This window comes from Gekko japonicus, unplaced genomic scaffold (assembly GCF_001447785.1).
Source record: "Gekko japonicus isolate JY-2015 unplaced genomic scaffold, Gekko_japonicus_V1.1 scaffold2099, whole genome shotgun sequence".
Lineage (NCBI taxonomy): Eukaryota > Metazoa > Chordata > Lepidosauria > Squamata > Gekkonidae > Gekko > Gekko japonicus.
Genome location: NW_015163152.1, coordinates 226266 through 238171, shown reverse-complemented (window position 1 = coordinate 238171; position 11906 = coordinate 226266). Strand labels below are relative to the sequence as shown.

The following is an 11906-nucleotide window of genomic DNA, read 5'->3' as shown; positions in this document are numbered from 1 at the left end:
GGAAAGAGCCTCCCCGGATCAGCAGGGGGGAACGCAGGCTTTCCTGCAAAGAGCCCCCCACCCCCACGTCCTCCCCAATAAGGGATTTCGCTTCTCCTTACCGGTGACAGAAGGGGGTTGCCTGTTCTCTGTGCCAGGCAGTATTTCAGGCTGCCTGGCTGTCTCCTTCCCTGGCACCGCCATTGGGGAAAGAGATGTTCGCCGCCTGGCTAGAGCAGGCATGAATTTGCGCAATGCAGGCCTGGGGGTGGAGAGTGCAAGAAATGCCTTTCCTCCTCACGGGAAGTCCCTGGTGCTTTTACCACTGAGCCGTGTTCCACCATCAATGTCTTGGTCCCTTGGGGATTTCCTTTGCCCGTGTGTTTACGTCCCCGCGCAGCTGGGCTGGCGTTGCCTTTGCAGCCGCGTAGGAACGGTTTGCCACTTCTGAGCTCTTGCAGGCTGCATACCTCCGCGGCATGTTAAGAAGTCGTTCCTGATGCAGCCTTGTCCCGTACCGCAGGCGGTTCCCAACCTTTTCGGTATGGTGATCCCCCCCCCCCAGTACAAACTTACTTGGTATGGTGACCCTTCATTTGTGGATCCAGAGGAGTTCGCCGTGTTAGCCTGTTGCTGAATGTCCATGATCTGTGCAGGACTGGGAGCAAGGCCTAATGCGGCCTGGTCCCAGGAGAGACCTGCGTGGCAGTGGACAGCAGACATAGCCTACAATCCCCATAAGGCTTAGCAACGGTTGTAGCCAATCAGTGTCCAGGAATTCTTTGAGGTGATGGTTGCATAACTTTGTGGGCCGTGGAAAAATGGTGTTCTTTCCTCTCACCGAGCTAAACTGGACTGTGTTCTTTTGGTCTTCTGCAGTCTTGTCTCACAGAGGGGGGACAGTCTGGTCTGAGGAGAAAGATCCCGGCAGGGTCTTGTTTTCCTTGGCCCAGTACTGTGTTAATAAACCATTTGTTTAAGTGTTCTCTGCCTGGTCATCACGTCTATGTTCTCGGCTTAAAAGGGGGCATTTTGGATGGGCTTGGGAGGGTACCCTGGGCCTTCCCAAGGGACCCGAAGTCCAGAGTGGTGGCAGCGGAAGGTGGCAACCCCCTGGGGGTCATGACACTGCAAAATAGTAAAAAGCCCAGTAGCACCTTTAAGACTGACAAACTGTATTGTAGCACAAGCTTTTGAGAAACACAGCTCTCTTCGTCAGATGCATGGGAGGGTATGAGATATACAGGTGGGAAAGGAAGGTAGTTGTCTGTTCGTATCTGTGCTAGTTTCTTCATGAAGCTGATGGATTTCCTCTCCATTCGGCTGAATGCGCTTCTTTCCCTGGTCATAGATCCAGAGGAGTTGGCCGTGTCAGTCGATTGCTGCAAAATAGTAAAAAGCCCAGTAGCACCTTTAAGACTGACAAACTTTATTGTAGCATAAGCTTTCGGTGACTGTCTGGGGCCGCCCTAGGCAAATTATGACCTCAGCTCCCATTGAGGTCAGTATTCCCATTTTCTAGAACGTTTTTGAGAAGCCAAAAACCGTCGCACGAAGAGCGCAGCAGCCCCCGCTGTGAACCCCAAGCAGGTGGCTCTCCGACATGCACAGTCTTGCGTGTGGAGGTTACATCCCAACCTGTGAGCACTCTCTCTTTCTCCATCACTCCCTCTGATGCACCTTAAGGTTCTAAGAAACTCACTCTGGTGACTATCAGGACAATTTTTTTTTGCTTGATCAACATGTGTACGCAGTGAAGACATAATACCAACTAATGTATGGCACGAAAGAGACTGTTTCCAGGGTCAGATCTTGTTCTGCAGGGTACGAAAGAAAGCTCATACATTTTTGTCCGAGCTCAGGAAGGCATGACTCCAGAGCAAGCTAGTTGATGCAGTTGTCAAATCGCTCGCTCACAACTTTAGTTCCAGTAGCTCACCAAGTAGAATTTTTGCTCACAAGACTCCACAGCGTAGAGGGAGCATTGGTCCCGGCCCACAGGTTGTGAAACCTCGCCTTACAGTGTTTGTTTCTTCTCGGGGACTGGTCTGTGCTGAAGTCGTGGTCTCCTGGGGGCTTCCCGTGTTTGATCGTGGGAAATGCTGTGTGGGCCGTGATTCCCCCAGAAGAGGATTGGGGTGACGGGGATGGAATTCAGCCCCCTGAGACCACCGGCTTTCATTTAAGGGTGCCAGCGAACCCCGTGTTCACTGTTTGTAGCCAAAAAAAGGTCAGTCAAACTGAGTAGAGGGCCAACGATTAAAACTTGATGTATCAACAGTGTGTAAAAATACGTGTATTTCCTCATAAAGAATTAAAAAACATATGGGGGCCCAGTCACACCTCATGTAAAAATTCCCAAATCGTATATACACAAGGGCCAGCGGACTTGACCAGATGCGTTTCGGCTTGTTCGGGCCTTCTTCAGAGGTCAAATGCAATGAGGAACATACTGGCTTATATCATAGTGCATAATACGGTTCTACAGCATGGATACAAAATGGACCAGGAAGGAATTACTGTAAAAAATTTAAAAAACCATGTGAAATTAAATACATATAATACAATGGTGGCTCAGAGGTTAAGACGCTGAGCTGCAGACCGGAAGGTTGGTAGTTCAGCGGTTCGAGACCCGAGTGCTGCGTGACGGAGTGAGCTCCCGTCTCTGGCCCCAGCTCCTGTCTACCTAGCAGTTCGAAAGCAAGAAATTGCAAGTAGATAAATAGGTACTGCTTCAGTGGGAAGGTAACAGCGTTCTGTGCGCCTCGGTGTTTAGTCATGCCGACCACATGACCAAAGAAATGTCTTCAGACAGCGCTGGCTCTTCGGCTTGGAAACGGAGATGAGCACCGCCCCCTAGAGTTGGATTTGACTGGCTTTCGAGCAAGGGAAGCCTTAATACAATGGATAAATAATGTCTATATTATACTTTAAAAAAACGTATTGACGTACTTGCAGAGTGAAATTACTAGGCATAGAATGAAAATATAAATGAGGCCTCCCAAGTTCCAATGATAGCAGGCCGAAATGCGTCCAGTCAAGTCCATTTGCCCTTGTGTATATATGATTCTGGAATTTTCACATGAGGCGTGATCGGGCTTCTATATGTCTTTTAATTCTTTATAAATAAATACATGTATTTTTACACATTGTTTATACGTTAAGTTTTATTCGTCGGCCCTCTGTTCAGTCTGACTTCCCTTTTCAGGTTCTCGAGCCTGCTTTTCAGGGTTAAGTTTGTTTCCCCCTTTTCTGTTCATTGTTCATTCACCGTTTGTAGCTTCCAGCGATTGTAGAGCCTCACCTCCTTTCCCCACCTCTCTCTCTCTCCCTTCTCATAGACTTTCACAGCATGGTGCAACTCCCACCTGCGGAAAGCCGGCACGCAGATCGAGAATATCGACGAAGACTTTCGCGACGGCCTCAAACTCATGCTGCTGCTGGAGGTCATTTCAGGTGAGCCCCCCCCCCTTTTGCGGCCACCACCGCTCTTTAAACCTCCTCCCCTGATATTCTCCTCGGCGCAAGCCTTTGCACTTCCGCCACGAACTCTGGGAGGCACAGAGCGGCCCAGTTTCGACATCCTAGGGGGGCAGGAAGCGTCGGCGGCCTTTGGGCGGCCAGCGTGTCCCTGCAGTCCAGACGTTCCGAAATCTGTTAATCAGTGGCTGTCCCAGAGGCCCAGTGGGGACTCTTCTGTGAGAAGGTTCCCCGGTTCCTGCACTCAGAATTGGCCATGCTCATTTGCACTGTTGTCACCTAGATAGCTCAGCCTGCAAGGCCAGGGTTCATCAGACTGGGAGGAACTGGTCGCAGGGCTTGTGAGAAACCTATTTTGACCCCCCCTCCCCGTCCACTTGTTTTAAGGCTATGCATGATTCCAGGTTCTGCTGACAGATTCAGAAATGGGCTCTGTCCCATTTGTCGACATACCATAAACCAATGCGATATCACAGCATACAGTTTCACAGAAAGCAGGCAAACACTGTATAAATAATGCAGACCACAATTGCTCAAAATGCATGCAAAACAGAGGTAGTTTATATAAGGATAACAGAGGACCACATATATCAGTAAAATAAATTTACATCATAGAATGTACAGGTCCATAAGTGGTACATAGACAGACGAAGACTCTGGATTTTGATCTTCATTTGCTCTTCTTCAAGAAGTTCATACTACTTCATAAAGTACTCGTAATGTACAGAAGACTTTGAAATGGTCCTTCACACAGCACTCACAGTGTATAAAAGCCTTCAAACCAGTATTACAGGAGAAAATTCAATCCCATTATAATCATTCACAGCCGGACACCCGATCAGCAAAGGAACAAACTCTTCAATAGTTGGTAAGCCTCCAACTATTACCGACTATTGAAGAGTTTGTTCCTTTGCTGTGGTCCTCTGTTATCTATTTATCTAATAGCCGTTGTCCCCTCCGTGCGGATATCTAAATCCGCACATCGGGGGCACTTGGGGGGCAGGGGGGATGTTCCCGCACACTTGGAGCCATCTCCAGGTGTGCAGAAAAATCTAAAAAGTTGAAAAAATCTACAAGTGTGCAGAAAAATCTAAAAAGTTGAAAAAATATTCGGGGGATACTTAAATCCCCCCCAAAAGTAAAAGAGCGTTCCCTGCGCATGCGCAGAGAGCGCTCTGAACATGGGGGGGAGACTCTGTGGGCCCGGCGGCTAGGAGCCGCACAGGTCCCCTCTGCCAGAGCTGGGGGGAAGGCTCAGTGGCCCGTAGGGTTCGCCGCCAGGGTGTGGAAGGCAAAGGAGAAGGAATGGCAGGCCTGGTGGCTGGGAGTTTCATGGACCTTGCTGTCGGTACGGGGGGGGTGGTGGGGGGGGAGAAGGAGTGGCGGGTATGGGCCTCGCTGTCGGAGAAGGCTCACCTGTGGCTGCTTCCTCCTCCACGTGGAGCTCCCCCCTCCCCCGCGAGTATCGCGGGTCCTCCTTTCTTGTTCTCTGCCTCTGTTTTGCATGACTTTTGAGGAATTGTGGTCTGCATTATTTATAGTGTATGCTTGCCATTTGTCAGCATCCCTGTTCGGGGAAAGAGGCCTGCTACAAGGCTTCCTTTCTCTCCCCCCACCCCCAAAGTACTCAACCTGGGGTAACATTAGATTTTCTATTCCTTGTTTCTTAGCACGGCACAAACAAACATTGTCTTGCAACACCTGTTGCGTTCTTGTCTTGCTAAACCTGAACTCTGCGTCCAAAGTGGCTGACTTTCCTCACTCTTTTCCCTCTATCCCCTACTCCCCCCCCCACCCCCAACCTGGCCTCCTTTCAGGGGAGCGATTACCAAAACCGGAGAGAGGGAAGATGAGGGTGCACAAGATCAACAACGTGAACAAGGCCCTCGATTTCATAGCGAGCAAAGGAGTCAAGCTGGTTTCCATAGGAGCCGAAGGTAAGCGAGCGGCCGGGGAAGGGGGGGGGGGCGCTCTTGATCCGTCCGGCTCCGTGTCACCTGCCCAGTTGCTCTGCAGGATCTCTTGGGCCGTCAAGTTTCGCACTGGAGACACTAGAGACCGAATCCTTCGGGCAGGCTCCGTTTGAGCTTCGCCACATAGGCCGCCGCCTCTCCCTGCCCCCTTCTCTGGAAGCTCTTTCCCAGTACCTGTGCCAGGCCCGAAGCCAGGATTTCTCGTTCTGTGGGGCAGGATATTTTTTTTTCCTCTTGGGGCTCCCCCCCTCTTCACTTGTACTTATACTTAAACAAGGCTCTTTTTGTAGAAAAAGCCCAGCAGGAACTCATTAGCATAATAGGCCACACCCAACAGCAGAAACTCATTCGCCTATTAGGCCACACCCCTGACAGCACCGCTCATTAGCACATTAGGACGCACCCCCATGTTACCAGAAGTGTGGTCATCCAGCCACACCCACCTTTCCCTTCTTATTCTGTTTACCTTGTTTGTTGTCAAAACCCAGGGCTTTTTTTTGTAGCAGGAACTCCTTTTCATGTTAGGCCACATACCCCTAATGTAGCCAATCCTAATGAGTTTCTGCTGTTGGGTGTGGCCTATTATGCTAATGAGTTCCTGCTGGGCATGGCCAACTCGGGAGCTAGCCGGAACTCCATTCCTGTGCGTTCCTGGCCAAAAAGAGCCCTGTAATAAATTTTTTTTAAAAAAATAAAAAATAAAATAAATTTTATTAAATTTTCAGTTGTTTGAAATACATAACAACAAGATCAACGCAGTGAACCACAGCATGTACATAACCTGTTAACTTTGAAATTCAGTTGAAGGTTGGCATGACTAGATACAGTAAGACAGGAGGATTGCAAAGTGTTTTCTGTAACCCAAGTGGTGCTGAACAGTTACAGTTTACAATCACTATTGAATCTTTGTGACCTCATAACACTACCTAAACCTCTACCTGAGATTTCAGCAAGAACTTAAGAGAAGCCAATGTTGGATCAGGCCAATGGCCCATCCAGTCCAACACTCTGTGTCACACGGTGGCCAAAAATATCAAGGTCCATCAGGAGATCCACCAGCGGGGCCAGAACTCCAGACGCCCTCCCACTCTTGCCCCCCAAGCACCAAGAACGCGGGGTAACACTGCCCCAGACATAAGAACATAAGGGAAGCCCATGTTGGGTCAGACCAATGGCCCATCCAGTCCCACACTCTGTGTCACACAGTGGCCAAAAATACCAGGGGCCATCAGGAGATCCACCAGTGGGGCCAGAACTCCAGACGCCCTCCCACTCTTGCCCCCCAAGCACCAAGAATGCGGAGTATCACTGCCCCAGACATAAGAACAGCCACGTCGGATCAGGCCAATGGCCCATCTAGTCCAACACTCTGTGTCACAAAGTGGCCAAAACCCAGGGGCCATCAGGAGGTCCACCAGTGGGGCCAGAACTCCAGACGCCCTCCCGCTTTTGCGCCCCAAGCAACAAGAAGACAGAGCATCCCTTGCCCCAGACAGAGTTTTCCATCTACACCTTGTGGCTAATGGCCACTCATGGACCTCTACTCCAGATGTTTCTCCAGTCCCAAAGGGAGAAAAGGACTTCTTTCTTTTCCTTGTCTATCTCATGCATAACTTTGTAAACCTCCATCATGTCACCCCCTCACTCATTGTTTCTCCAACCTAAACAGCCCTAACCTTTAAGAACATAAGAGAAGCCAATGTCGGATCAGGCCGATGGCCCATCCAGTCCAACACTCTGTGTCACACGGTGGCCAAAAATACCAGGTGCCATCAGGAGGTCCAGCAGTGGGGCCAGGACACTAGAAGCCCTCCCACTGTTGCCCCCCCCAAGCACCAAGAATACAGAGCATCCCTTGCCCCAGACCACGATTTCCTACCTATACCTTGTGGCTAATAGCCACCGATGGACCTCTGCTCTATATAAGAACAGAAGAGAAGCCAGTGTTGGATCAGGCCAGTGGCCCATCCAGTCCAACACTCTGTGTCACACAGTGGCCAAAAATACCAGGGGCCATCAGGAGGTCCAAGCACCAAGAATACAGAGCATCACTCGCCCCAGACCGAGAGTTCCTATCTATACCTTGTGGCTCGTAGCCACTGAGGTACCTCTGCTTTCTTCACAGGGAAGGTGTTCCACCCCCTTGTCAATTTCACTCCCAGACCTCCTGACCGTGGCCCTTTTCCGCCTCCCTCCCAGCTTCCTTTCTCTCAAGACTCCTGGACCACTTCCGTCTTTGGCCCTTCTGTTCCTAGCCGTGGCACCCGGCTGCCTCTTTTCGTGGCGTGACTTAGCGGATAAGAGAAGTCCAGTCCCTGAAAAGCGATTCGCCTCTACTAAGTGGAGCATCCATGAACAGAGGCAGTCTACCTTTGAATTGCCCGATTGCTGGCGCAATAGACGTCGCAGACCCCTTCCGCTAGCGGAAAAGTCTCCCTTCCCGCCCTTAATTCAAACCCATTCTTGCGAGTCCTCCCCTCTGCTGCCCGCAGGAGCCGCTCCCTGCCCTCGTCCAAAGGGACAGCCCTTCAGATACTTCAAGAGAGCCATCCTGTCCCCCTCTCAACCTCCTCTTCTCCAGACTGAATTTTCCCAGGTCCCCCCTCAGCCTTTCCTCATAGGGCTTCTTGGTCTCCCGGCCGCCCCCCCCCCCGATCATCCTTGTGGCTCTCCTCTGCACCCGCTCCATTCTCTCCACACCCTTTTTGGAGTGAGGACATTCATTCCTCAGCATGTCCAGTTAAAAAAGACCAGGCAGTAGAAGAAGAGATTGGATTTATACCCCGCCCTTCACTACCCAAAGGTGTCTCAGAGCAGCTCACAAACTCCTTTCCCTTCCCCTCCCCACAACAGACACCCTGTGAGGTAGGTGGGGCCGAGAGAGCTCTGACAGCAACGGCTCTTTTTCAAGAACAGCTGTGCCAGAACTACGGCTTGCCCAAGGTCATCCAGCCAGGTGCGAGTGGAGGAGTGGGGAATCAAACCCAGTTCTCCCAGATTAGAGAAGAAGAAGAAGAGATTGGATTTATACCCCTCCCTTCACTACCCAAAGGGTGTCTCAGAGCGGTTTACAAACTCCTTTCCTTTCCCCTCCCCACAACAGACACCCTGTGAGGTAAAAGAATAAGAAGAAGAGTTTGGATTGATACCCCGCCCTTCACTACCCAAAGGTGTCTCAGAGCGGCTTACAACCTCCTTTCCCTTCCCCTCCCCACAACAGACACCCTGTGAGGGAGGTGGGGCTGAGAGAGCTCTGACAGAAACTGCTCTTTTTCAAGAACAGCTGTGCCAGAACTACGGCTTGCCCAAGGTCATCCAGCAGCTGCGAGTGGAGGAGTGGGGAATCGAACCCGGTTCTCCCAGATTAGAGTCCGCGCACTCAACCACGACACCAAACTGGCTCTCTAGGTGATGGGAAAACCCGAGACCCTGGAGAGCCGCTGCCAGTCTGTGTAGGCAACACCGGCCTTGGCGGTCCGATTCAGTATAAGGCGGCTCTTTCCCTTGAATGGCCCCAGGGATCCAGCGTCAGTCAACCCCTCCTGCTTTTCGGGACCCAACCTGGGAGAGCGAGTTGCCCTTGAGAGCTCCGAGCCTGTCCGGACAGACCGCCCTGTCAGTCCCGTCAGGACTGGCGTCTCAGGTTACAGGACTGCTTGCCAAACTGGTCGCCCTTGCGCTGAGCCGTTCCCTCCCCTCCCCAGCAGTGCCTTTCAGTTGTCTCTGCTCCCGCACCTCCCTCCGCCCGCTTCTGAATGTTTGCATTTGTCTGAGCAGCCGAGCGCCTCTCCTTAAATCCTCCCAGTAGCTGAACCGGCTTCCCTGTCCCTGCCCTTCGTCTCTCCGGAATCTGGCAAGGATGGGCGTCCGCAATCTGACGGGAGGATCAAGAGCTGCGTTCGGGGCTTCCAAGAGGCTCGGATGTGCTCCATTCTTGAGAAGAATGGGGAGTGGGGGGGGGGAATCAAAATTCTGTGCCTGGGCAGTCGCAGGTTCCAGACCGCCGAAAGCAGTGCTCCCTCGAAGCTGTGGAGGTTTGTGAGCAAGAATTCTAATTTGTGAGCTACCGGCATTAAAGTTGTGAGCGAGCGATTTGGCCGCTGCATAAATGGGGTTTGCTCTGGAGCCACCCCTTCTTGAGCTGGGACAAAAACGTGTGAGCCGGAGGCTAAAGAACTGTGAGCTAGCTGACACTAACTTGGCGTAGAAGGAACGCTGGCTGAAAGCGGTAACTGGCGTAAGTGAGCACGCACACAGAACAAACCGTGCATGATGGGACTTCGGCAGAATTTGGGCCGCTTCTGCCTGTAGCGGGGAGTGGAAAATACTTAGGCAGAGCGGCCGTCCCCTCATGGCTAACCTTAAGCACCCGCAGAGTCATTAACACGCGGAACTCACGGCCGCAGGAAGTGGTGGCAGCGACAAGCATAGATGGCTTCAAGAGGGGATTGGCTCAACAAGGGAGCGTCTCATCCAATATGTCCCCCAAAGAACTCTGAGATCGGCTAGTAACAGCTCGCTGGAGATCCCTGGTCCCGACCTGGAGGAACTCCCTACCGAATAACATCAGGGATCTTATGCAGTTCTGCAGGGCCCGTAAGGCAGAGATGTTCCACCAGGCTTTTAGCTGAGGGCAGCAACGGGAGGTTAAGACGGGCACCCTTCCTTTCCTTTCTGTGGCCCCCGCGTACCCTTCCCCCCCTTGCCGTGCATGACAGTGGTGTGGCCGGTAAAGGGGGGGGATTATTATATCGCCCTCTTGGATCGGTTTTAAATTATTATATATACTGATTGTACTTTTAAGTGTTTTTATAATGGCTGTAAATTTGCCCAGAGGTGGGCAAATTTGCAGGGTGGGCAGTTTGTAAATTTAATGAAATAAATAAATGGATCGTATGGAGCCGAGGTCCATCAGTGGCTAATCAGCCACAAGGTATAGATGGAACACTCTGTCTGGGGCAGGGATGCTCTGTCTTCTTGGTGCTTGGGGGGGGGCAACAGTGGGAGGGCGTCTGGAGTTCTGGCCCCGCTGGTGGATCTCCTGATGGCCCCTGGGTTTTGGCCACTGTGTGACACAGAGTGTTGGACCGGATGGGCCAGTGGCCTGATCCAACATGGCTTCTCTTGTGTCTGGGGCAGTGATTGTCTGCGGTCATTGGTCTGATCCATCATGCCTGGGGCCATTGGTCTGATCCAATATGGCCTCTCTTATGTCTGGGGCAAGTGATGCTCTGTCTTCTTGGTGCTTGGGGGGGGGCAACAAGGGGAGGTTGTCTGGCATTCTGCCCCCGCTTGTGGTCCTCCTGATGGCACCTGCTATTTTTGGCCACTGTGTGACACACAGTGTTGGACTGGATGGATCACTGGCCTGATCCAACATGGCTTCTCTTGTGTTCTTAAGAGCAGAGGTCCGTGAGTGGCTAATTAGTCACCAGGTATAGAAGAAATTCTCAGTCTGGGGCAAGTGATGCTCTGTCTTCTTGGTGGTTGGGGGGGGGGCAACAGTGGGAGGGCTCCTGGTGTCCTGGCCCCACTGCTGGACCTCCTGATGGCCCCTGGAATTTTTGGCCACCGTGTGACACAGTGTTGCACTGGATGGGCCATTGGCCTGATCCAACATGGCTTCTCTTAAATTCTTGCTGAAATCTCAAGTAGAGGTTAAGAATATAAGAGAAGCCATGTTGGATCAGGCCAACGGCCCATCCAGCCCAAAAACGTATTGTCACAGTCGTAAGGCCTTGAAACTTGCTTTTCTTTTTTAAAAAACGGGTAAAGAGCGAAAGTGGAAACGGAGCAACAGATCCTGTTCCCGATGTACTTTTTAAAAACCATTCAGGATTACGTGATGCGCGCACAGTCCTCCCTGAGATCTCCGGGGCCTTGTGAGAACAAAAGAGTTTGCCTTGCCGGATGAGAGCGTTTTGTTCCTCGCAAGCGGCCCATCAGAGGCTGCTGAAATCCGGGGTGGAGGAGGAGGAGGAGGGACTCCCTGCCCACAAAAGGCACAAGGCCTGCCTGTACTTGCCTCTTTGAAACGCAGGAAGCTCAGTTCCAGGGCCGTCTCTCTCCACAGGTGCCTGTCGAGGAGGGAGTTCCGGAGACTTCTTCCGTAATGTGTTTTCCGGTGGGCAGGTTGAATGGGCAAGGCAGCGAGCAGGCAATTCACAAAGGTGTGGATGGAGTCTGTTGCCTCAAGAAAGGACTCCCCCCCCCCCCAGACACTTCCCAGTGACCTTCCCCAGTTCAGGTGTGCTTCCTCCAGCTCCCTTTCTCGCCGGCCATGGCTGGCCAGCCATGCCTGTAGCCAGGGGTCATTTCGCAGAAAAAGAGGTGCAGGAGCTCACTAGCACAACACATCAGCATAGCTTATTCGCATATGCCACACCCCCTGACGTCACCGGAAGTGTGTCAGAAGGCAACACCCACCGCTCAGGCTCCACTGGACTGTTTTGGATTGCTAGCTATTGGGGGGGG

The 11906-nt window shown here is 51.9% G+C and overlaps 1 protein-coding gene across 1 annotated transcript in view; it reads left to right on the top strand.

The window, feature by feature from the left end:
• ACTN4 (actinin alpha 4) overlaps positions 1-11906 on the top strand; it is a 132835-nt gene that overhangs the window by 67967 nt on the left and 52962 nt on the right. The window contains exons 2-3 of the mRNA XM_015407046.1: positions 3321-3435; positions 5277-5396. Of these exons, the coding sequence (XP_015262532.1) occupies positions 3321-3435; positions 5277-5396 (235 nt within the window). The remainder of the gene's footprint in view (positions 1-3320; positions 3436-5276; positions 5397-11906) is intronic.